Source organism: Gossypium hirsutum, chromosome D09 (assembly GCF_007990345.1).
Source record: "Gossypium hirsutum isolate 1008001.06 chromosome D09, Gossypium_hirsutum_v2.1, whole genome shotgun sequence".
Taxonomy (NCBI): Eukaryota; Viridiplantae; Streptophyta; class Magnoliopsida; order Malvales; family Malvaceae; genus Gossypium; species Gossypium hirsutum.
This window is the reverse complement of record NC_053445.1, coordinates 50,682,278-50,708,995: the sequence shown is the minus strand read 5'-3', so window position 1 is coordinate 50,708,995 and position 26,718 is coordinate 50,682,278. Positions and strand designations below refer to the sequence as shown.

The 26,718-nt window shown below is 34.1% G+C and overlaps 5 protein-coding genes across 6 annotated transcripts; 4 read left to right on the top strand and 1 right to left on the bottom strand.

Moving 5' to 3' along the window:
- On the top strand, positions 1-3,668 carry LOC107892436 (receptor-like kinase TMK4). The gene is made up of 2 exons (XM_016817519.2): positions 1-2,488; positions 2,805-3,668. The coding sequence occupies exons 1-2, from the start codon at positions 202-204 to the stop codon at positions 3,332-3,334; spliced, it is 2,817 nt and encodes a 938-aa protein (XP_016673008.2). The 5' UTR covers positions 1-201; the 3' UTR covers positions 3,335-3,668.
- Positions 3,669-5,494: 1,826 nt separating this feature from the next.
- Positions 5,495-7,404, top strand: LOC121220999 (probable glucan endo-1,3-beta-glucosidase A6). 2 transcript variants are annotated; one of them, XM_041101272.1, is made up of 3 exons: positions 5,495-5,650; positions 5,775-7,079; positions 7,172-7,404. In XM_041101272.1, the coding sequence occupies exons 1-3, from the start codon at positions 5,605-5,607 to the stop codon at positions 7,207-7,209; spliced, it is 1,389 nt and encodes a 462-aa protein (XP_040957206.1). In that variant the 5' UTR covers positions 5,495-5,604; the 3' UTR covers positions 7,210-7,404. The 2 variants fall into 2 exon arrangements, with proteins under 2 accessions (XP_040957206.1, XP_040957205.1); XM_041101271.1 differs by having other exon boundaries at positions 7,169-7,404.
- An 8,898-nt stretch (positions 7,405-16,302) lies between these two features.
- LOC107892435 (protein STRICTOSIDINE SYNTHASE-LIKE 10) lies at positions 16,303-17,803 on the bottom strand. Its single transcript, XM_016817518.2, has 3 exons — positions 17,510-17,803; positions 17,118-17,387; positions 16,303-17,024 (listed from the first exon to the last, which is right to left on the bottom strand). The coding sequence occupies exons 1-3, from the start codon at positions 17,770-17,772 to the stop codon at positions 16,514-16,516; spliced, it is 1,044 nt and encodes a 347-aa protein (XP_016673007.2). The 5' UTR covers positions 17,773-17,803; the 3' UTR covers positions 16,303-16,513.
- Positions 17,804-18,380: 577 nt separating this feature from the next.
- On the top strand, positions 18,381-20,555 carry LOC107890507 (cytochrome P450 71AU50). Its single transcript, XM_016814971.2, has 2 exons — positions 18,381-19,473; positions 19,547-20,555. The coding sequence occupies exons 1-2, from the start codon at positions 18,454-18,456 to the stop codon at positions 20,159-20,161; spliced, it is 1,635 nt and encodes a 544-aa protein (XP_016670460.2). The 5' UTR covers positions 18,381-18,453; the 3' UTR covers positions 20,162-20,555.
- Positions 20,556-22,960: 2,405 nt separating this feature from the next.
- LOC107890506 (cytochrome P450 71AU50) lies at positions 22,961-24,894 on the top strand. Its single transcript, XM_016814969.2, has 2 exons — positions 22,961-24,044; positions 24,118-24,894. The coding sequence occupies exons 1-2, from the start codon at positions 23,160-23,162 to the stop codon at positions 24,730-24,732; spliced, it is 1,500 nt and encodes a 499-aa protein (XP_016670458.2). The 5' UTR covers positions 22,961-23,159; the 3' UTR covers positions 24,733-24,894.
- The last annotated feature ends 1,824 nt before the right edge of the window (positions 24,895-26,718 follow it).

Sequence of the window (26,718 nt, the reverse complement as noted above, 5' to 3'; positions counted from 1 at the left end):
ATGCGTTAAATATTAATTTTTTTTATATTTCCATGTTAAGTAATAATTAAACCAAAAAAAACCCACTTCTTTTTTCATAAATTTAATTTTTTATTTACGAATAAAAATTTCCTTTTCTATTCTCTTAACGTAAAAGCACTGTTTGTTACTTTGTTCATTTCATTATAGCCAGTTTTTCAGTTTTTTTTCATCGCTAAAAAAATGGAAATACCGAACCGCCACCGTCACCGTCACCGTCACCACCTCCTCCTCCATCTCCTTATCATCTCGGCCGTCATAGCTTCCGCCGGGGACGACAGTGCTGCTATTTTGAAGATAGCTGCAGCCTTCAAACCCACTCCCAAAGGGTGGTCGACCTCCACGGCAAACAATTATTGTAGCTGGCAAGGCATAAGTTGTGATAAATCCAACCGTATCACTTACATCAGTTTGGCATCTAAATCAGTGTCGGGTACCCTGTCACCTGAAATCTCCACCTTGTCCGAGCTCCGAAGCGTGTCGCTTCAACGCAATTCCATATCGGGGAACATCCCATCGTTCGGCGAATTATCCAACTTACAAAAGCTTTTCCTTGATTTCAATGCCTTCACTTCAATCACCCCCGATGCATTCGCTAGCTTATCAAGCATTCAAACGCTGAGTTTGAGTGAAAACCCGAAACTAAGTCCATGGAGTTTCCCGAATATATCTAAATTGACAACCCTGGTCGAGCTTGGACTAGGGAATACCAATATATATGGTACCTTGCCTGATATATTCGGATCTTTAAGCAGTTTACAAAGTTTAAGGGCATCATACAACAATCTGAACGGTACATTACCATCTTCATTAGGTGGTTCCATGATTCAAAACTTATGGATCAATAATCAAAATACTGGGTTTGGTTTCACGGGGACTTTAGATGTTTTATCCAACATGACAGAGTTGGCTCAAGCTTGGGTTCATGTCAACATGTTTACTGGTCCAATCCCAGATTTGTCTAAATGTAAAAACCTATTCGATCTGCAGATTCGAGATAACCAATTAACAGGGCCAGTTCCGAAATCCTTGTTTAACCTTTCGAGTTTGAAGAATGTTTCATTGAATAATAATAAATTACAAGGCCCTTTCCCAAAGTTTCCTAGCTCAGTTTCGAGAGTTGCTATCAATGGAAGCAATAATTTCTGTAATAGCAATGGGGCTCCTTGTGATCCTCAAGTTTCGACAATGATTGAAATAGCGGGTGGTTTTGGGTACCCAATTTTGCTTTCTGATAGTTGGGAAGGAAATGATGCTTGTAAAATGTCTTTTGTTACTTGTGATGTACAAAAGAATGTTATTACAGTGAACCTTGCCAAAAAAGGTTTGTTTGGGAGGATTTCTCCTTCATTTGGGGGACTCAAGGAGTTGAAGAATCTGAATTTGAATAATAATAAGTTATCTGGTCCAATCCCTGATAGTCTCACTAAGTTAACTTATTTACAGCTTTTTGATGTGTCCAATAATAATCTCAGTGGAGATATACCACAATTTTCTAGTTCAGTGAAATTTGTTCATACAGGGAATAGCTTACTTGGAAAACCAGTTGTTTATAGTCCTCCTGGTGGTAGTTCCGGTAGTCCTAGTGTTTCTAGTGGAGGAAATTCTAGTGATGGAAGCTCTGGAAACTCTAGTGGCATTGTCAAAGGTAAGACTCTTAAGGGTATGATTGTAGGCTTTGCTATTGGTGCAGCAGTTTTACTTGCTATAATCTCCTTTGTTTCTTACAAATATGTAATGAAAAAGAAAAATGAGAAACGTGGGAAGATGAAGAAGAACAATGATACTGAGAAAGGAATTTTTAAGGATGTAGCAGTGAGTGTTGGAAAGGATAACAGTGAAAACCAAAGCCAAACCAGTAATGTTCAAAGCAATCAACAAGCGTTTGATGGTGGGAATATTGTGGTCTCCATTGAGGTTTTAAGAGAAGTGACTGATAATTTCAGTGAAGCTAATATATTAGGGAAAGGTGGATTTGGGATTGTTTATAAAGGTGTATTGGATGATGGGACACAAATTGCAGTCAAAAGGATGGAATGTGTTGGTAAAGGTACTAAAGGAATGGCTGAGTTCCAAGCTGAAATTGCAGTGCTTTCAAAGGTTAGGCATAGGCATTTGGTTGCTCTTTTAGGTTATTGTATCAATGGTAATGAGAGGCTTTTGGTTTATGAGTACATGCCTCGTGGTACCCTTAGTCAGCATCTCTTCCGACGGATTGGCGGTTCGCCGCTCACATGGAAGCAAAGGCTCACTATTGCATTGGATGTTGCTAGAGGGGTGGAATATTTGCATTCTTTGGCTCAACAAAGTTTCATTCACAGGGATTTGAAGCCTTCAAACATACTTCTTGGGGATGATATGAGGGCTAAAGTTGCTGATTTTGGACTGGTTAGAAATGCACCTGATGGCAAACACTCTGTGGAGACAAGATTGGCTGGCACATTTGGTTATCTTGCTCCTGAATATGCTAGTATGTGGATCCTTCCCTCAATTTGTTTTAAGTGAATGTTGGATACGAGTATATTCGATTTTCTTTTAGTATAGAATAATGTTAGTATAGGTGTACAACTAAGTAGTTTTAGAAGATTATATCGGGAAATCATATTCGCATATGCATAGGATATTAGTACTTTACGAAAGTACGAAGAGTCGGAATAACATAGTGTAGCAGTAAGGGAATGATATGATATTTATGCCCGTTTGTTGTTTGATAAATGCTAAAAAGTGTTTATGAACAAATGTGTACTTTGTTTTTTCTTTTGATTTTTTTTCTTAAATCTTAACAGCAACTGGAAGGGTGACTACTAAGGTGGATGTGTATGCATTTGGAGTGGTATTAATGGAGCTAATCACAGGCAGAAAAGCTTTAGATGAAACCTTACCTGAAGCACATTTGGTGACATGGTTTCGCAGAATACTAATCAATAAAGACGAAATCCCGAAAAACCTCGAAGAAACAATCAAATGTAACGCGGACAACGATGAGGACCGTGAGACATTGGCGAGCATCTTCAAGGTGGCTGAGCTAGCCGGTCACTGCACACTTCGTGAGCCATCTCAGAGACCCGACATGAGCCATGCAGTCAACGTGCTGAGCCCATTTGTTCAGCAATGGAAACCGACGAAGCAAGAGGAAGATGAAACCGTAGGCATTGACCTCGATATGAGCCTCTCTCAGGCTCTACAAAGATGGCAAACAACCGAAGGGAGTTCGACGACGTTCGGTGATACAACGTCACGTTACGGGACACAGTCGAGCATCTCGCCAAGAACATCGGAACCGCAGGACACGTCGAGCTCGAACGATACACGTTGATGGATATTGAACAACCCGGAATGGCTTTTTAAAGAGGTACGGACTGTTGAAAAAACACCATGAGGGAATCTGAAACAACGCCATGTTTGCGAGCTTGCTGTTGAGTTGGTAGCAAAATATTATTATGTGGTCACATATATATATTTATTGATTCAATTTGTTGTCTCCTATATTTGTTGTGCTAAAACTAAGCCAATAGAGATATTTTTTTTCATTAAATTCTTCAAAATTAGTTAACCCTATTTTTTGTTTGGTGGAGCAATTGAAAGTAGAGAAGAATTGTAATCTTTTAACATTCGTTATTGTAATGTTTGATTATTGTTTTCAGTTTTGTTCAAACCATATATTTGTATGGTTCCCTACTTTTTGTTTTCTAGTACGTAGATTAATGATAGCATCGGCATCAAGCTCAACAATAATATTATCAATACTCATTTGCCTAGCAAAGGAGAGTACATGTTTAAGAGCCCATGGTTCAACAACCATGTTGGTAGTATGGCCACTAAAACAATAAGATTCCACAACCCAATTACCACAGTGGTCGCAGGTGATGGCATCGGCACCACTCAAGTCTCAATAAGAAGATCCATGAGCATTCAACTTATGCCATCCAACGGAAGAAAGAAGCCATCTCACTTGAGTGAGAGTGAGATAGAGATAGGAGATTTTTCTCAATGATCTATAATATGTTGGGCACTCTTAATAGCTTTCCAAGTAATGGAAGAGAGGCGAGAAGTAGTAGAATTGTTTAAATATTTGGCTTTGGAGAAGGTTAACTCGAAATTATCTTGTTTATTAATGAATCTCCAACATAATTTAACAAGTTTCTCATTTGCCTAATACTAAGCCCCTATCTCTTTTAAACTTTTTGTCAAATTACTCTATGGAATTTGGTACTAGATTTAGATCCACTTCAAAAAAAAAATTACATTGACATTGCATAAAACAAAAGGGAATGACAACTATAATGGATTTAATGAGAACAAGTCCACCAACTAGAAAGAACATGTTGGCTTTCCAATCCTTAATTTTTGGATACCAAGAAAATTAGTGACCCAAAAGATTTTTTATTTATTTTAAAGACTAATCTTCTTACTTGATTTAAGATAGAAATTATTAAGGCTTTTTTTTGATAAAGTTAACATATACGTCTTGTCAACTCTAGCAAAGATAATAATGTCATTGATAAAAGAAAATGTGAGATAAATCTAAAATACTCTTGAGTATTTCAAAGAAAAACAAACATTATAGTGATAGACGTCATATTAAACCATAAAGCTAAGGTATTTTATAAAAAGAATGAATAGATGCGGAGTTATGAATCACCTTGCTTATTCCTCTAGAAGGTTGAAAACTATTAAATTCACCACCATTAATAAGAAGAGACATTTTTTAGAAAGAGACACAACTTAAAATGAGATTAATATATTGGTTGAGAAACTTACTCTATAAAATCCCATTTAAGATGATAACAAGTTTTTTTCAAATCGATTTTCACAGTAAAAAAATTTATTTCCCTTTCCTAAAACACATAGAATGGATTACTTCTTGAATTTAGAAATAAATTTAAAGAGAGTGAGAGTTTGCAACTTATAATTCAACCATTTTTATTTATTGATATTAGTCCTAAAATTGGGTTTAGGAAATCACAAGTCGATCCATAATACGAAAACCAAAGATCAGAAAGAGGCGAACCTTAATTTGGTCTTGTTTTTAAACCTCAATCATGGTGTGGGATGGATCATAAAATTATTTAATCCAATTTTATGTTAGATTTTATAAATGGCACTCAAAAGACATTCAAGAAGAAATCTTTAACTTCCAACCTTGGCAAACTGGCTCGCTTTAAATGCCAAATAATTAATGGATATATTATATCAATGAGACAAGAACACATATTTTTACTTTTTACTTCATAATCTTTAGGTTTTGTTTGACAAATTAATATACCCACCTTTAACTTTTACCATAGGGGCTACATATATTTATATCTCAAGTTTTATATATAAAATTGATATTAAAAAATAATTTCTGGGTTCAAAAATATATTTATATTTGTTGTGTATATATATATTTTGAAATTTATTGTACATTTGTATAACATAAAATACAATAATCGGATTGATTATGGAGCAATCTTTGCTACTTTCTACTTAATTCATCCCATGTTCTTGGGGCTTGGGGACTTGGCTCTCTTCTCTTTAAAAGCCGAGCACTTTTAGGGCAAAATCATTACATTATACAATTGAAAAAAAGCTTCTTCATCACTAATGGCTCTTCTACCTCTCCTCTTCTCTTCTCTTCTTGTTGTTTCTTGTAAGTCCTTAAATCCCATAAAAAATGTATGTATGTTATATGTATGTATATTATATATGTGTATGTATGCATATATCAACAGTGTTATTTCAGCTGGTTTCTTTTTTTTGCTTTTAATTAACAGTGGCAGAAATGTCGGGCAAGATTGGAGTAAACTATGGTCGAGAAGGGGACAATTTGCCATCGCCATATGAATCAATTCAGATCATGAAATCCATTAAAGTTGGCCAAATAAAGCTCAATGATTCCAACCCTGAAATATTGACACTTTTGTCAGGAACCAAGATCCATGTCGCCGTTACGGTTCCTAACGATGATATAATCCAAATTGGTTCGAACGATTCCATGGCCGAACAATGGGTGCGAAACAACATCCTGCCTCACTATCCAGATACCATGATCCGGTTCGTGTTGGTCGGGGATCGAGTCGTCAACTCCAACATGGATGTCAATGGGACAATGGAGCAGAGCCTTGTGCCTGCAATGCGTGGGATTAAGAGTGCCCTGACTGCTCATGGTGTTAAAAACGTCAAGGTCTCTACGACGTTAGGAATGGACGTGGTGCAGACAAGGTTTCCGCCTTCGAACAGTACGTTTCAGTCTGATATTTCAGATTCATTGATGCCAAAGTTGCTGAAATTCGTGAACGGAACGAAATCAGTTGTTTTCGTAGATGTTTACCCTTATTTTGCGTGGTCTGCTAATCCAACGAACATCAGCTTAGATTTTGCTCTTTTCGGAGGTAACATAACGCATACTGACCCTGGCAGTGGTTTAGTCTACACAAATCTCCTAGACCAAATGCTCGATTCAGTCACATTTGCTATCGAAAAACTCGGTTTCCGGAACATCCGACTAGCAATATCAAGAACCGGTTGGCCTACCGCAGGTGATATCGATCAAGTTGGGGCAAACATTTACAATGCAGCCACTTATAACCGAAATCTCATCCGAAAAATGACATCGAAACAGCCATTAGGGAGCCCGAAAAGTCCTGGTTTAATCATACCAACATTCATTTCTTCCTTATATGACGAAAACCGAAAAATAGGTCCAGAAACAGAAAGGCATTGGGGCATGCTACACACTAACGGAACCCCGGTTTACGAAATCGATCTCACCGGGAACCGGAAGATCTCCGAGTACAAACCGCTACCACCGGCCGTAAACAATGTACCTTACAAGGGGAAACTTTGGTGTGAAGTGGCTCCATGGGTCAATGAAATGAGCTTGCCAGCCGCATTGTCAAATGTTTGCAGCATTGATAATGAAACTTGTGCAGCATTGGCTCCTGGAAAAGATTGTTATGAGCCAGTATCAGTGGTTTGGCATGCAAGTTATGCATTTAGTTCATATTGGGCCAAGTTTCGAAGCCAGGGAGCAATTTGCAGCTTCAATGGATTAGCTCGAGAAACAACCGTAGACCCGAGTAAGTTCTCGGTCAATTCTGGTCAGTGACGGGTTGGTTTTTGACTGTTATTGAAATCCCATTATTAACTGATTGATTGTTTTTTTTAGCAGGTCGTGGACGCTGCAATTTCCCAAGTGTGACTGTGTGAAGAAAGCTTATGGTTTCTGGCATGGAATTAAAAAGAGCTGTTGGGAGTTAATTAATCCTAGGAGGAAAATTGGTCTTAATGTTTGTTGTTAGCTCATATTTTTCTAAGGGAATAACAGTAATTTTCTAACTACAAGAGGGAATTGCTTGTTATGAGGATAGATTTTATTTAAATCCCAATTTCTAAAGTTGTGCAGATCAATCCTAAAACTCAACTTAATAATAATGATTAAACATAGAAATTAACCAAGGAGAGTCAACCCTTTAAATACCTCATATTTTTTACCTTCATCCTCATCCAAATTCAATCAAGTCTTTGCCCATTGCAATAAAAAATTCGACATTCGAACCTACGTAAAATAAAATAAAATAAAATAAATCATATTATTAACTTGACACTTAAATATGTCTACTTTTAATAAAATAAAAATATTAGACTCGAATTACAAATTTGTTTGTATTGGAACCCACCCATTGTTTGAAAAGTCAAAAAGGGTGGGCACCGAAAGTAGAAAGTAAAATTGGTTGGCAAGTTGGGTTAAAAGTTGGCATGGGATAATTGCAATTTTGGTCCCTAATTGTATAGGGACATTGCAAGTTGATCCTTGAACCTCAACTATAAATAGGCCTAACCATTTCTTACTTTCTTCATCCCATACTTGCCATTCTCTACTTAAGGCAATTGTTCTCTCTCCCTATTTGTAAACTTTCACTTGTATTTTTGGAGTGAAATATATTTGGTAGTGCCCGAGGACGTAGGCAAAATTTGCTGAACCTCGTTAAAATTCTAGTGTTCTTTATTTTTGTTCTGCATATTTTGCAAGTGTCATTGTAGTGATTTATTGTGCTATTAAATTACGATAGAGGGATATTCTGGCTAGGAAAGATCTGGTATGTAAGCGATCTTCGTGATCCACCTCTCTTTCCTGGGAATTGAACTTAGTGTGATTTTTCAGTACAATAATTTTACTCTTTCACACGCTTCCGCGCAACAATTGGTATCAGAGCCAGGTTCGTACTTGGGGAATACGACCGTATACGGTACTATTCACGTATACAGCACTATTCACGTATACGGTACTGTTCACGTATACAGTAGTTGGGATTGAGGAGAAAAATGGCAGCAGCATCGTCATCAGCAAGGACTACTGTGACAAATGCAAAATTTGAAGTAGAGAAATTTGACGGTACCAATAATTTTGGTATGTGGCAGTGTGAGATCCTGGATGTCTTATGTCAGTAAGAGCTGGATATAGCAAAACCTGACAAGATGGATGACAAGGAGTGGGCCAAGATCAATAGACAGGCGTGTGGTACAATTCGCCTATGTTTGGCCAAAGAGCAGAAGTACTCCGTCATGAGGGAGACATCAGCGAAGAAGCTGTGGGATACATTAGAAGAAAAGTTTCTAACGAAAAGTCTTGAAAATAGGCTTTATATGAAAAAGAAACTTTTTCGGTTCACGTATGCACCCGGTATGTCGATGAATGACCATGTGAACTCATTCAATAAAATTTTAGCAGACTTGCTAAATTTGGATGAGAAATTTGAAGATGAAGACAAGGCATTATTGTTGTTGAATTCCCTTCCTGATGAATATGATCATCTTACCACCACATTGCTTCATGGGAAAGATTCAATCACATTTGATGCAGTCTGTAGTGCGTTGTATAGATCTGAGACTCGAAAGAAAGATAAAAGAGATCACAGAGATACAACTGCAGAAGTCTTAACAGTAAGAGGTCGTTCACACAGCAGCAAACCTGGTAGAAGGGGTAAGTCCAAAGGGAGACCCGCCAAAGATGAATGTGCCTTTTGTCGTGAGAAAGGGCATTGGAAAAAGAATTGTCCTAAGTTACAAAAGGGCAAGTCTATTTCTAATGCATGTGTAGCGGAGCATGATGAGGAGTCAGACTTTAGCTTGGTTGGCATGGCAATGGCATGTCAAACGGATGAGTGGATATTGGATTCGGGATGTACTTACCATATGTGTCCTAATAAGGACTGGTTTTCTAGTCTTGAAGAACTAGAAGGTGGAGTTGTTTTTATGGGCAATGATAGTGCCTGTAAGACAATGGGTGTAGGTACAATCAAATTGAAGAACCATGACGGCTCAATCCAAGTTCTGACAGATGTTCGCTATGTACCCAGCTTGAAGAAAAATCTCATCTCATTAGGGGCCCTAGAATCTAAAGGGCTCACAATCACTTTGAGAGATGGATTACTAAAGGTAGTAGCTGGGGTATTGACGGTGATGAAAGGCACTAGAAGAAATAACTTGTACTATTTAAATGGAAGTACAGTTATTGGATCAACATCAACAGCTTCTGCGAAAGATGCAGATTCAGAGGCTACCAGGTTATGGCATAGGCGATTGGGACATGCTGGTGAAAAAGCTTTGCAGACTTTGGCGAAGCAAGGCTTGTTGAAAGGTGCAAATTCTTGCAAATTGGAATTCTGTGAACATTGTGTTCTGGGCAAGCAGACGAGGGTAAAATTTGGTTCAGCAATTCACAATACGAAAGGAATTCTGGACTATGTTCACAGTGATGTGTGGGGACCTACCAAAGTGGCTTCTTTGGGAGGTATGCACTATTTTGTCACTTTTCTTGATGATTATTCAAGAAAAGTATGGGTGTATCTAATGAAAAGAAAAAATGAAGTTTTGGATGCATTTCTGAAGTGGAAGAAGATGGTGGAGACTCAGACAGGTCGAAAGGTCAAACGACTTCGATCAGATAATGGTACTGAGTACAAAAATGATCCATTTCTACAAGTATGTCAAGATGAGGGCATTGTGCGACACTTCACTGTTCGAGATACACCACAGCAGAATGGGGTGGCAGAACGCATGAATCGGACTATACTGGAGAAAGTTCGATGTATGTTGTCCAATGCTGGATTGGGCAAGGAATTTTGGGCTGAGGCAGTTACATATGCGTGCCATCTAATTAACCGATTGCCATCAGCTGCAATAAATGGAAAAACTCCTATGGAGATGTGGACTGGTAAACCTGCTACTGATTATGATTCTTTACATGTTTTTGGTTCCACTGCATATTATCATGTAAAAGAATCTAAGTTAGACCCAAGAGCAAAGAAAGCATTATTCATGGGTATAACTGGTGGTGTAAAAGGATACCGTCTCTGGTGTCCTGATACAAGGAAGATTGTTTTCAGTAGAGATGTAACTTTTGATGAATCAACCATGATGAAGAACGAGGATTCACAAAAGGATGACAAAACCAGTAGTACTTTGCAGCAGGTGGAGTTTGAAAAGGTTAATGATGATCCAGCTAATATTGAAAGAACAAATGATGAAGAAGTTTCGACCCAAGAACTTCTACAGCAACAAGATTCAATTGCATATAGGAGGCCAAGAAGAGAGATTCGTAAGCCTGCTCGCTTTGACGATATGGTGGCCTATGCACTTCCAATTGCAGATGATGATGTTCCTTCCACTTACACAGAAGCAATAAGTAACTCTGATGGTGTAAAGTGGAAGCAAGCTATGAATGAAGAAATGCAGTCTCTTCATAAAAATAGGACTTGGGAGTTGGTGAGACTGCCCAAGGGAAAGAAGGCAATTGGATGCAAATGGGTATATGCAAAGAAGGAAGGATTTCCTGGTAAAAATGAAATTCGATACAAGGCTAGATTGGTAGCAAAGGGTTACGCTCAGAAAGAAGGAATAGACTACAATGAAGTGTTTTCTCCAGTTGTGAAGCATTCGTCTATTCGAATTTTGCTAGCCTTGGTTGCGCAATACGATCTTGAACTAGTTCAGCTTGATGTGAAGACAACATTTTTACACGGTGATTTGGAAGAGGAAATCTATATGACTCAGCCTGATGGATTCAATGTTGCTGATAAAGAAAATTGGGTTTGCAAACTGACAAAGTCGCTTTATGGATTGAAACAATCTCCGAGGCAGTGGTACAAGCGATTTGATCAGTTCATGAAAGGGCAAAGGTACACAAGAAGTAAATTTGATCATTGCGTATATTTTCAGAAGCTACAAGAAGGAACTTTCATATACTTGCTCTTATATGTTGATGATATGCTAATAGCATCTAAGAGCAAAGTTGAGATTGAGAGATTGAAGACTCAACTCAATCTCGAGTTTGAGATGAAAGATCTAGGTGAAGCTAAGAAGATTCTTGGCATGGAAATATGTAGAGATAGAGCTCATGGCAGAGTTAGCTTGTCTCAGAAGCAGTATTTGAAGAAAGTACTACAGCAGTTTGGCATGAACGAGCAGACCAAACCTGTAAGTACCCCGTTGGCTTCTCATTTCAAGCTTTCTGCACAACTATCTCCTTCGACGAATACAGAACGAGAATACATGTTGCAAGTTCCGTATTCTAATGCAGTGGGTAGCTTGATGTATGCAATGGTGTGTACAAGACCCGACATTTCACAGGCAGTTAGTATAGTGAGCAGGTATATGCATAATCCTGGAAAAGGACATTGGCAAGCTGTGAAATGGATTCTACGGTATATTCAGAAGACCGTGGATGTTGGATTACTGTTCAAGCAGGATAATACACTTGGTAAAGGTGTTATTGGGTACGTTGATTCTGACTATGCCGGTGATTTGGACAAGCGAAGATCAACCACCGGTTATGTGTTTACACTTGCTGGAGGACCAATAAGTTGGAAGTTTACACTACAGTCTACAGTTGCATTGTCAACCACAGAAGCCGAGTACATGGCTGTAACAGAGGCTGTAAATGAGGCTATTTGGTTACAAGGTATGGCTAAAACCTTGGGGTTGGTTCAGGAGCATATTAACGTGTATTGTGATAGTCAAAGTGCTATTCATTTAGCAAAGAATCAAGTCTATCATGCACATACAAAACATATCGACGTACGATTCCATTTTGTGCGGGAAATTATTGAAGAGGGGAAAATTTGTCTTCAGAAGATCAAGACTGCAAATAATCTCGCAGATATGATGACCAAGGTGGTAACAGCAACCAAGTTCGAACATTGTTTGAACTTGATTAATATCCTGCAAGTTTAACAGTTGAAGAAGGCACTATCAAGTATTGTTGTCAAAGGCAGAAAGAATTGTGTGAAGATAAGATTATCCTAATCAAATCTTCAAGGTGGAGATTATTGGAACCCAGCCATTGTTTGAAAAGTCAAAAAGGGTGGGCACCGAAAGTAGAAAGTAAAATTGGTTGGCAAGTTGGGTTAAAAGTTGGCATGGGATAATTGCAATTTTGGTCCCTAATTGTATAGGGACATTGCAAGTTGATCCTTGAACCTCAACTATAAATAGGCCTAACCATTTCTTACTTTCTTCATCCCACACTTGCCATTCTCTACTTAAGGCAATTGTTCTCTCTCCCTATTTGTAAACTTTCACTTGTATTTTTGGAGTGAAATATATTTGGTAGTGCCCGAGGACGTAGGCAAAATTTGCTGAACCTCGTTAAAATTCTAGTGTTCTTTATTTTTGTTCTGCATATTTTGCAAGTGTCATTGTAGTGATTTATTGTGCTATTAAATTACGATAGAGGGATATTCTGGCTAGGAAAGATCTGGTATGTAAGCGATCCTCGTGATCCACCTCTCTTTCCTGGGAATTGAACTTAGTGTGATTTTTCAGTACAATAATTTTACTTTTTCACACGCTTCCGCGCAACAGTTTGATAATTTAATCTGGGTTGGTTAAATAACATATTTTTACAATTTAATCTAACTCACTGCATGAACAATGCATTAACAATAAAATGTATATTCATGGTATATGGTTTTACAAATATGCAATATATAATATCCTTACAAAAATTGGAGCGGCTAATAGAAGCTCAAAGTAGAAGCTTGGTTTCTACTAAAAAGCTGAATAGTTCAAGAGATCATGTTTACTAATTACCCAAGTAATCCGATGACACTTCCTTAAGGAAGATTGAAAGCTAAGAGTTATCTCTCTTAATATAGTGTTATAAGATATTTTACTCGATTCGAATTAAACAGGTTACATTTAAACACCAAATTCGTCACTTTTAAATATTCTTATTTCATTATAATCGAGGTAACTTATAGTACAAAACATTATTATTCAAATATAATTCACATTTTTTTTTCTTAATAAACTTAAGTACATGCCAACTAAAGTAGTAATCTTTGGTTCTTTTCAAAACTTATCCGTCACCTATGCGTTTAAAAAAAACGCATTAAACTATGTGAATAGCTTAGTAAGTACTCAATTGAATTCAATCTCACATTTTATATATATAATTTTTAATTAATTTTAGTAATATTTATTCGCACAATTTTTTCTTTTAAATTAATTTTATAATTTATAATTTTCACTTTAACATATATTATTACTAATTAACTTTTACATTGACATATCAAAATTTTTCTCTCATTTTACAAACATAACATAAACACTTAATCTACATATATCATTTAACACTTAATTCACATGTTCATTTTTATTTTTAATTTCTCATATTATTACATATACACATACACTTTTATTGTCCTTAGTGAGTCTTAGAAAAGTTCAATAATTTCGATACATTACAAAAATCCAGGTCAAGCAGGAACTCTCGACCTATAACAAAACTCTAATAACGGGAACTCCATCAAAATATATAGGAACTCCAATAAACACATCACATAACCTAATACTCCTTTCCTGATCCCCTTCGAACCCTCGTATCACCAACCCAGTTCCCATTGGATCCCTAACCCGAGACCGGATCGGTTTCTAAACAGGTCTTATTTTTTTACCCAATCTCAATTTTTAGGCCTATTTTTTTATTTATCAAAATTTTCTTACTTTTCAAGTGGACCTAAAGATTAGACAACCTTTTAAATCGTTTTAAGGAATGAAAATGAAGTTACTCCGTTAAAGCAAGTTGTATTTTATCGTTCACTTATCATAGAAAGAAAATTAAACCAAATTCCATAAATTCATAGTTAATGGTATTGAAATAGTATCTATCAAGTGACAGATTATTTGATTTTAAGGATAAAAGGCTTGACCTTTATAAAAATATTAAGCTTTCGGTTCTTTAAATCTATTCCCAACAAATAAAATTATTATTTTTAGTATATAAATGTTCGTAAAGAGACCAAATAAAACTAAATCCCAAATCAATTAACTACAATACATAATATTTTTGGGAAAAAAAACTTTACCACAATACAATTCACGAGGTAATTTGTAGCTTTTTATATTTGAGGACAAAGAGAAATTATTATAACACTTCAATCATTGGTGGTCACCACTTTGTCGATTTTTCAACTCTAGAAATGTAATTCCGAATCTTACATAAGATCGGAAAGTGTCTACAAAAGCTAAAACCCAAGCTTGAAAATAAAATTTCTTTTCATCCCAACCTAAAATAAGTTGATTTAGTCAATGTCTTATTTACTTGCACTAATGCTGTTGCTTCAAGAACTTAGCTCCAATTACAGGGTTGTTGCTGATAACAGACGTGATGGTTCAATTGCAGATTCATGCAGTGGTACTGGCGACATCAATGAGGAACTCGTAATCGAATCCGAGTCTTATCGAAGGGTTCTCTGGGGTAATAGCATCAGTTACGGAGCTATCAGGCGCGATTTACCGGCCTGCGGTGATAGTTCGGCTGGATCAGCTAAGCCTTACAGCATTACTTGTCTTCCTCAGTCGTCAAATCGATACACGAGAGGTTGCTCTTCGATTTACAGGTGCAGGCATTGACCAATGTCATCATCAACAATAATAATGCACTGTAGGTTTGTGTGGTTTCTTTCTTCTTCTTATGTATGAAGTTCCTTCCATTCAGCGTTGATCCATGTAATAAGATTGAGACTGATGGAGTGATCCAGTGAATTAAGCTACAATATTGGCTCTTTTTTTTTCTTTTAATTTTCCCACCGACATTGTCACAGTAATGTACATATAAAGCTAATTACTTGCTGCTGCTGGTACTAAATGAGGGGCCAAGGATCTTTCTGTGGAAAAAATTTTGTGAAACTCAATTTTATCATTAAATCAAATATTAAAAATATGGGTAAATGATAATAATGTCACTAAATTATAATATTTATCTAATTTGACCCCTTGTGAAAATATTCATTTGGTCCTTTTACCACTGTCTTTAATGATAATTTTGAAAAAAAAATTAAAATTTAAAAACATAAAAAAAATTCTTAAAAATTCAGAAAATTAATTAATTATTTTTTAAACTATAAAAATATTTTCTAAATTATAATTATGTAAAAAATAAAAATAAAAAACATAAAATCCTTAAAAAATTAACCTAAGTTGAGTTAGGTTAAATTTAAATTTTTATAAAATACTAAAATATCAAAAAGTTATTTAAAAAATCTGAAATTTCATTATTTTATTCTTTAAAATTATAAAATTATGTTTAAAAAATTAAAATTTGCATAAAATTCTAAAAATAACTTTTCAAACCCTTTTACTTTCTAATTCTATTTTCAAGCCCATTGCATCAATAAACATAATTATAGTGTAAAAGTGTAGTTTTATATCATTCCATATTTTTTTGTATGATTAATATTTTAATGATTCAATCATTAAATTTATTAATATAATTATACTTATCATGTATGTAAATTTTTAAATCTATCAAACCGTCGCATAATTCCCTTACCCTAATCCAACAAAGAAACAAAAAATTAAAAACTCGTCAATAAAAAAAACCTTAAGTTGTAAAAATAGAAGTTTGAAAAAAAAGAAAAGAAAGGAGTAATATGTAAAAATAGAATGTTTATGGTGACCCCAGATCTAGACCAGAGACCATTCATGATGCATTTGATTTAGCAATCAATGGAATTCTGAAAAGAATAAAAATTTTGACACAGGGACCATTCTGAAAGGTACAGGGGTTATTTATGCTATTATACGTTTAATTTTATTTTCAAAGAGTTGTACATTATAGTGAATATTCTTTTTATTTATAAAACCCAAATGGACACAATATTATTTTTTTCCTAGTAATTGTGACACTTTATTAATACAATGTCAAATTACTTTGTTCTTCAGTTTGTCATTCATGCCACTTTATTTCTCTAATTTCATACTTTATTAAGAGATCATACCATAATAAATTTAAAATAAACACAAATAGAATTAACACATCGAACCATAATAAATTTAAAATAAAATAAAAACAAATAATATGATAAAAAGTTGTAATCCTAAAATGTATTAACATCCCTTTCCTAAATTTTAGTTGTAGCAAAATTAAAAATTAAAAAAAAAATCCCCTTTCCGAAATTCTAATTGTAGCAAAAAAGAAATTAAAAAGTTTTACCTAACAAAATCGATCCTAATAGTCATTTAGGATGCCGACATAAGGTTTAGTGACAGAACCTATATATAATCTATGGTTATACTCTTTAACTTCACTAATAGAATTGAAGATCATTCCATTGTGTCCATCCAAACGTTTCAGAACCGTGCCTTCTTCGTTATACTTGATACCGATCGGGTCTGGAGCATCCGATTGAATACTTTCCAATCTTCCGGTATTTAAAGCCACCCAAAAGTCACCGTCTTTATTTCTCTTGATGTTATCCAACACTCTAGGTAATACGGCAAATACTTCTGGGTCAGCAAATACTTTTGACATGTTTTTAGCTTTTGCTCCCTCGAGATTAAATTTCAAAATTCGCATTCTAGTTGATTCGGCCACTAAAAGGAATGAATTGTTCTTACTCAAGGCGACCCCATTAGGAAAAACTAAACCTTTATATATCACAGATACTTCTTTGGTGTAAGGATTGTACTTTAGCAGCCTTCCTGTTTGATCGAGGGACCTTAACAAAGAATCAACGTTCCTACACAATCATAAAAATAATTTAATTAATATAAAATAAAATTTGTAAAACAAATTTAATTAATAATGATAAACATAGAATATATAAAATTACCTTCTTTGAATGACGGTACTACTATCAGTAAAATAGACCATTCCGGTCTTAGTATCAATATCTACTCCATTTGTGAATTTAAACGGAACTCCTTCAGCTGAAGTAGCAAGTTTTTCAGCCACGCCACCATAAGGTCCTACTACTAAAAGACCATGGTACGCATCGGCAATGTAAAGATGACATGTTTCAATGTGGAATTTTAAACCTAATGGCCTTCCACATATTGGTTCAAGATTCGGATCTGTTGAGCCGTCGCATATTTTCCTTATCCTAATCCAATAAAATAAACAAAAAAAAACTTAAAATTCATCAATAAAAAAAAACTATGAGTTATAAAAATAAAAATTGAAAAAAGAAAAGAAAGGACTAATATGAATAATTTATAAATATACCTAAATGAAGAAGGAACAGCAAACTCTTTCCAACCAAATTTCAGTCCTTCCCATTTAAGTACTCTTCCATCGGATACTCCAACATAAGGACCTTCGCCTTTACAATCAAAAGCTATACTTTCAGGCCCGGTACCTTGAGTAATATTAATTTGACTATAATTTCTAAACATAGATTCATCATAATCCACTTGTTGATATGATGGTGCTATATTAACAAAGAAAAATAAAAGGAAAAAAGAGAAGAATGAAAAAGATTTCATCATTGAAGAAACGAATAACAACTAACTTCAATGAAACTTAATTATGTATGATATAAAAAAAAGTGAGATAGAATATGTGTATATATATAGTAATTAAGAGAAATAAAATCGAATTTTAATTCAAATCCAACTTTAATCACATTAAAATTTATTCGCGAAGGATTATTATTTAATATATATGAGTATATTATAAAAAGAGTTGAAATTCATGTATGACTATAATTATTGAATTTTAATCTATATTATAATTTAACCATGGTTTGCTACTCATAAATTTATTATAAAAGTATATTTTATGTGAATAATTAAGGTTTCTATGTTGGTTTGACTTATTCCACATTTAAAAGTGACTTGAATTCTAAATCTATATTTAATTAAAGTGATATTTTAAAAATAATAGTTAAAAAGGAGTTGAAACAAAATTAATGGTACTAAATTTGTGGAAAATAAGATCAAATATTATCCTAACCAAACTATTAATTATCTGGGTGGAGGTTAGAGGTTGTAATTAATAGGATGAAGAAAATTAATTCATAGCATGTTGCTATCATATCCAGGTAGATGGTAGATAAAACTAATACGATGAAATCTTATTTTCATCACTAATTGCAAACCGCCGGCGGATTAAACCTTATTATACAAATTTGATGGATGAATAATTGAACTTATACTTTATTAATTTATATGACATTTAATCTGATTTCTTATTTTCTTGATCTTTGTTGTTGCTTGTTTTACTCGTCTGTCTTCAACCTCTATGCCATGATATATATAACCTTGTCTGTCTTCAACCTCAATCACAGCAAATTCCGAGCCACCATGGACATGGCAAGTACACTTCTTGCAGTTGCTGTGACACTTGCTTTTTTCTTTCAAGCCTTGACATGGACAAGAAGGGGTAAAAACAAGCGATTACCCCCTGGTCCGAAAGGCCTTCCTATTATCGGAAACCTTTTGATGATAGGGAACAACCCTCACCATGATTTTCAACGATTAGCTCAAAAGTATGGTCCCATCATGCAGTTACACTTAGGTTTGATGCCGGTGATCGTTGTCTCCTCCGCGGAAGCCGCCGAGCTGTTCCTCAAGACACATGACCTTGTTTTCGCTAGCAGGCCACCTCATGAAGGTTCCAAACTTATTTGTTACAATCAGCAGAATTTGGTGTTCTCCCCGTACGGTTCGTATTGGCGCAACATGCGTAAGATGTGCACCTTGGAATTGCTTAGTAACCACAAAATCAATTCTTTCAGGTCCATGAGGATGGAAGAACTTCATGGTTGTGTTCAATATATCCGAGAGGCGGCTACTGCTGGTTGTGTTGTCGATCTTAGCTCCACGATCTCGTCTTTTAGTACTGATATTTCGTGTAGGATGATCATTGGAAAGAAGTATGATCACGACGATTTTAGTGAAAAGGGGTTCAAAGCTACGCTTCGAGAGGGTATGCAAATTGGAGCTACGATTAATTTAGCTGATTATATTCCTCAAATTAGAGCACTTGATCTCCAGGGACTAACAAAGCGTATGAAAATTATTGCCAAGGATTTTGATGACTTTTTTGAGAAGATAATCGACGAGCATGTTCGATCTAAAGACGAAAACAGAGTCAAGGACTTTGTTGATGTCATGTTGGGATTCATGGGATCAGAAGAAACAGACGAGTACCGTGTCGAGCGAGACACGATCAAAGCAATTATATTGGTACTCTTCTATATCTCGATAAATAGTTCAAGTAATAATTAATCATTACAAGTACTAAACTTTATTCTTACAGGACATGCTTACAGCTTCTATGGATACTTCAGCAGCTGCGATCGATTGGACACTGGCCGAACTCATCAGACATCCACAAGTGATGAAGAAAGTCCAAAAGGAACTCAAAAATGTGATCGGCATGACGAGGATGGTCGAGGAATCAGACTTGGAGAAATTGAAGTACTTGGACATGGTTGTGAAAGAAAGCTTTAGGCTACATCCAGTAGCGCCATTGCTGGTACCGCATGCATCCAGGGAAGATTTCACGGTGAATGGCTTTGACATACCCAAGGGTACACGCATCTTCGTAAATGCATGGGCTATAAGTCGGGATGAAAGGGTTTGGACTGATGCAGAGAGGTTTTATCCGGAGAGATTCATTGGAAGTGACATCGATCTCCGCGGACGCAACTTCGAGCTAATCCCGTTTGGTGCCGGTCGCAGAGGCTGCCCCGGAATGCAGTTGGGTTTAACAGTGGTTCGGCTTGTGGTGGCTCAAATGGTTCATTGCTTTGATTGGGAGCTTCCAAATGGTATGTTGGGAAGTGAGTTGGATATGAGGGAGGAGTTTGGACTTGTTTGTCCTAGAGCCAACCATCTTCTAGCCATACCAACATGGCGCCTAAAGGATTGAACATACAACATCAATATTTACTTTTTGTTTAAAACATCAGATTTAGGCCATTTTATATGTAGAGTAGGTTTAAGTAGATCTGATAATGAGCTGGGTCTTTCACTTAAGCCCGAAGGTTTTCTTAAAAAGTGAAAGGGGTTTGAGTAAAAATATAAATTTGAAAGATAGATTTGGACCAAAAAATAAGGCTTATTTAGAAAAACGGGCTAGACCTCAGGCAAGATTTTTTTGGCCTGGGCATAACTCGACCCGACCCAAATTTGACCAAAAAAATTCTGTTGTTGTTGCCTTTGTTTACTATTGTTATGTTGTTGTTTTGTTATTGTTATGTTGTTGTTATGTTGTTATTTTGTTACCATTTCACTAATATATTACTACTATTTTGTTGTTACTATTTTGTTGTTTTATTGTTAAGTTATAACTATATTAGTATTATTCAAGTATAAAACTTTTTTTAGATATATTTTCAATTTGTCGGGAAATATTTATTTTAATGTATTTAGTCTACCAGGTCAGATTTGAATAAAATTTTAAACCTATTTTTTGGGCCAGATTAGGTCCAAACCAAAAAAATGAGTCTGATTTTTTGCACTGGCCCGACTTGACCCATAATTAGCTTTAGTTATAAGCGAGATCCATTTTGCCTTGTTTATATTTTACAGTCAACTGTATTGTAACCTTGTATTTGGATGATGTCCAATGAATTGCGTTTCAGCAACTGAAGTTGGCTTTTTCAACTGGGGTTAAAAACTCCTATGAATCTGGCTCGACCCGACCTAAATATTATGTTATAAAATAATATTATATTAATTATATGTGTTAAATAATAATTATATATTTATATTTATATTAAATCACTAATCCAATAACAATTAAATATATTGTCCAAGACTTAAAAAACAACTTACCCAACTAAATAACCAAGTCAAAATATAAAATTTTAAAGTTCATTTAATAAAATAAAATATTTATTATATTTATTTGTATTTTTAATATAATAAAACATTTATAATATTTATGGTAGTTTTTTAATATAAATATTTTTAATGTGTTAGAAAACTTTTATTTTAATCTTCTTTAATGCATTCAGTGTATTATATATATTTTTAATAAAAATTAATTTTAAATAAAAATTAATCTGAAAAAATAAAATAAATGTGGGTCGGGTCGGGCTTGTGTTTACTTTTCTTAAATCGAGTTAGACCGAACTTGAAAAAATGATCTAAATACTTTGCATTGGCTCGACACGACTCATGAGCACCTCTACCTAACCTTTTATAAATGAATAAATAAATAAAAAGAAATTTTAAAGTAAAATGACATGAAAAATAAGACCCTAAAGTGTTTGACATTTTCTAATAAGAGCCGAATTTATGTAAAATGACATAAAGTAGAAGGTATATTGATTTTTTTGGCCCTCCAACTTTATAAAAAGTCATTTTAGCCATTCATTTAATTTTTTTTTTATCTTTTTTAGCCCTTAAACTTACGATTTTTGTCAAATCACCTAAAATAAATGGAAATATTAACATATTTTAACTTTATTGATGTAGCATAAACGTGATTGTCAAGTAGATAACACATAAGCATTTAATTAATTTTTTTAAAATTTTAAAAATTTAAAAAAATATAAAAATTCTTTTTAAAAATTAAAAATCATTAAAATTATTAAAAAGTAAAAAAATTATAAAAGTATTTTTTTAATATATTTTAAATTTTAAAAAATTAATTAAATGTTGACATGTCATCCATGTGGCAATCCATGTCCATGTCATGTCACAAAGCTAACAAACATTAGCTTTTCTGTCTATTTTAGGGTGATTTGTCAAAAAACGAAAGTTCAAAAATTAAAAGAGGCAAAAATTAAATAATAAGCTAAAATGATTTACTTTTTAAAGCTGGACGGCAAAGTAAGTGTTTGACATTTTCTTTAATAGAAGTTGGATTTATTGAATATTTCAGTCATGCGATAAATTCTTTGATCTTCTCTAACTGAGAAACAAATGTAATTAATATGATGAGTTAATTGTAATAAATATTTTTAAATTATGAATCTAATTTTAAATTAGTTTTTAAAGTTTAAGATATTTTAATAATATCTTTAAATTATTTATGTTATATTAATGAAGTCTTTTTGTTATTAAAATTGTTGATTTTGAGATTTTTGAAACTTTTACAAAAACAATCGTTCAGTTTTTCAATTTTATTTTATTTTTAGTTTTTAATTTTTAAAAGTTATGTGAACATTTTACTTCTCTTTAAAATCTATCTTTTTAAATTATGTCATATAAGATTTATTTAACGTCGATAGCTCAGATATGTAATTAGAACATTTTAAAATTTAGAAATCAATTTAAAATGAAGATTGTAATTTAGGAAAGTCTAATGCAATTAAATCTAATATGATGAAGCGAAAATAAATTTATGCCATGTCTTTACCAAATCCAGGTAGATAAAACCAATACGAAGAAAATATATAATATATAATTTCCATTGCTTTTTTTATACAATTTTGGGTAGGGGATGGGGTCACGTAGTGGTAGATTTTGGTGTTATGTTTAGGGAGTTAGTTAAAATTTTCAATTTTTTAGGGTTTAATTAAATTTTTTAAAACTTTTGGAAGGCTTAATAAGAATTATCAAAACTTTTGAGGGATTTAATTAAATTTTTTAAATTGAGGGGTTTAATAAAAAATTCTAAAATTTTTGAAAGGCTAATAAAATTTTTTAAAAAATTTACCTTTATTATATGTCATTTTAAAAATTTTAGTTTTTAATGCAATTTGATGCAAGAATAATTGAAAAAAATTTCCTTTATTATGCGTCATTTGATAGACTCTATGCATTGGATAATTAATTAAGCTAATTATTAGATTGACAAAATCAAATGGATATTGATTATTGAACGTTTGTTGCCTGTTTTACTTGTCTGTCTTCAAGCTCTAAACCAATACGAACTTGTCTGTCTTCAAGATCAACCACAGCAAATTACGACCACCATGGACATGGCAGGTACACTTCTTGCAGTTGCTGTTGCACTTGTTTTTTTCTTTCAAGCCTTGACATGGACAAGAATGGCTAAAAGCAAGAGGTTACCGCCCGGTCCGAAAGGCCTTCCAATTATCGGAAACCTTTTGATGATAGGGAAGAACCCTCACCATGATTTTCAACGATTAGCTCAGAAGTATGGTCCCATCATGCACTTACGCTTCGGCTTGATGCCGGTGATTGTCGTTTCCTCTCCCGAAGCCGCCGAGCTATTCCTCAAGATGCATGACCTTGTCTTCGCTAGCAGGCCCCCACATGATTGTTCCAAACATATTTCTTACAATCAACAGAACTTGGTGTTCTCTCCCTACGGTCCGTATTGGCGCAACATGCGTAAGATGTGCACTTTGGAATTGCTTAGTAACCACAAAATCAATTCTTTTAGATCCATGAGGATGGAAGAACTTCATGGTTGTGTTCAATATATTCGAGAGGTGGCTGCTACTGCTGGTGTTGTCAATCTTAGTTCTATGGTCTCGTCGTTTAGTACCGAGATTTCGTGTAGGATGATCATCGGAAAGAAGTATGATCGTGGAGATTTTAGTGAAAAGGGGTTTGAAGTTATGATTCGAGAGGCTATGCAGATTGCAGCTACGTTTAATTTAGCTGATTATATTCCTCAAATTAGAGCACTTGATCTCCAGGGACTAACAAAGCGTATGAAAATTATTGCCAAAGATTTTGATGACTTCTTCGAGAAGATAATCGACGAGCATGTTCGATCTAAAGATGAAAACAGAGTCAAGGACTTTGTTGATGTCATGTTGGGATTCCTGGGATCTGAAGAAACCAATGAGTACCGCGTCGAGCGAGACACGATCAAAGCAATTATCTTGGTACATTTCTATATCTCGGTAAATAATTCAAATCATAATCATTCATTATAGGCACTGAATTTTGTTCTTACAGGACATGCTTGCAGGTTCAATGGATACTTCAGCAGTTGCGATCGATTGGACACTGACTGAACTCATCAGACATCCACAAGTGATGAAGAAAGTCCAAAAGGAACTCGAAAACGTGGTAGGCATGGAAAGGATGGTCAAGGAATCGGACCTGGAGAAATTGGAATACTTAGACATGGTTGTAAAAGAAAGCTTTAGGCTACATCCGGTTGGACCGTTGTTGACCCCACATGCAGCCAGGGAAGATTGCACCGTGGATGGCTTTCACATACCGAAAAACTCACGCATCTTCGTAAACGCATGGGCCATAGGTCGGGATGAAAGGGTTTGGACTAATGCAGAAAGGTTTTATCCGGAGAGATTCATTGGAAGCGACATCGATCTCCGCGGATGCAACTTCGAGCTAATTCCATTCGGTGCTGGTCGCAGAGGCTGTCCCGGAATGCAATTAGGTCTCACCGTGGTTCGGCTTGTGGTGGCACAATTGGTTCATTGCTTTAATTGGAAGCTTCCGAATGATATGTTGGGAAGTGAGTTGGATATGAGTGAAGATTTTGGACTTGTTTGTCCTAGAGCCAACCATCTTCTAGCTATACCAACATGGCGCCTAAAGGATTAAACATACAAAATCCAGATTTACCTTCCGTTTAAAATATCATATTTAGGCCTCCTTTAGATTGATAGTAGATATAAGTGAGATCCATTTTGCCTTGTTTATTTATTTCATAACTGCATTGTAACATTGTATTTAGATGGTGTTTAGTGAATTACGTTTCAACCATTGAAGTTGGCTTTTTCAACGGGGTTAAAAACTCTTATGGGTGCACTACCATATAAAAGCACCAAGTTAACCTTTTTCGAGGATTGATATGTAATTTCCCCTTTTAACTTGTCCCAAAGTTGTTAATTGGTATTTGAATTTTTTTTTGCACAAAGTATTATTATTCTTTAAATAAATATGTATAAATTATAAAGTATATCCGAATCCACTATATAATCAGAGGTACAATTGAGGCGAGCCAAGCTCAAATATTATCAAACTCAAGCTTGACTCAAAATTTAAAGCTTGTTACTTAGCTCGAGCTCGGTTAAGCTTGTATGTATTCAAACTCGAGCTTAAAGTCAACTCAATAATTAAGCTTAGAGTAATAATATATATTAAGAGCAATAATGTAATTTAATAATATTTAATATATATTAAAAATGAAAAGTTCAATACAACTTGTGAGCCATTTGAGTTGAATACTACTAAACTTGAATTCAGCTTGACAATAGCTCGAGTTGCTCAAGCTCAGCTAGATTATTATCGAATCGAATTTAAATTATTTTCAAATCAAACTCAAGTAACTTATAAGCACTAATATCTTAATTACACCCCTATAACCATCGTCAACATAATCACAGCTATTATAATTTATTAGAGATGAAAATAAATAAATTGGATATTCTCTTTTACAAATTAAAATTAAAATGATTTTTTTCTTTTTGTAAAATATTCCAAAAAAAAACAGGACAAAATCAAATATTTCCTTAAAAAAAAGGACATTATCAAATATTAATTTTTAAATACCTGATATCCAAATTTAAACCATTTTTTTACAAAAAAAATAAATCAATTTTAATAAATAATAAATTTTAAATTAATTTTAAAACAAATTTAAATACTATCACAACCCAATAATGATATATGCAAATTAATTGAATACTACTGCTAAATATATTCTTTATTCATAAATATTGCTCCAAAGATTGGCAGATTAATTTCAGTTATATTCAAAGATTGCCTCGCTAAGGCAGTTGTTGAAAGTGACTTGGATCAATTGATGGTCATTGAAGAACTGCCAATTTTTGTTCGGGATATTTATTTAGGCTTCTGCTAGGTATTTTTTCTACCAAAAAATATATATAAATTATTTATTCAATCATACGCTTTATAAAAGAGAATTATATATTTTTTAATAAAAATAAAAATGATAATTTGTGTGCTCTGATGGTAACCAAAATTATTGATCTACTATTAAAATATTGGAATGCGTAGATCTCGCTACAAATATATAAATTAAAAATATTAAAAGAGTTTAGTTGGGTATTAGTGATAATAAAATAAACTTTTATTTAAATATAACTTTTCACTTAATAATATTAGAGTTTTTGAAAACTATTTTATTAGTAATTTTAAAATATTCATATTTGTTCCCTCTAATATAACCTCCCTTAGTAATAACGTAACTTAGCTAAACCCTAAACCTGCCACTAACATCTCTCTGGTTCTTTTCTGAAAAATTCATAATTTATATATAGGGTTAACTGCACTAAACATCCCAAACTGTTACCCATATTTTAAATTAGTACCCGAACTTCTAAACATTCTAATTGAATCCTCAAGGTTTTAGTATGGTATCAATCAAGTTTTTCAGTCAACTTAACTATTAATTTAAGCGTTAAATTTTGATTCGAATATGACATGGAGCATGTTTAAACATGAAATAAAATTATAAATGCATATATACTTACTGCATGAATAACTTGAAGCAAACGCGTTAAAAATATACAATGTCAATAAAAAAATTTTAAAAAATATTTTTTTTTCTTTTAACATGTCTTA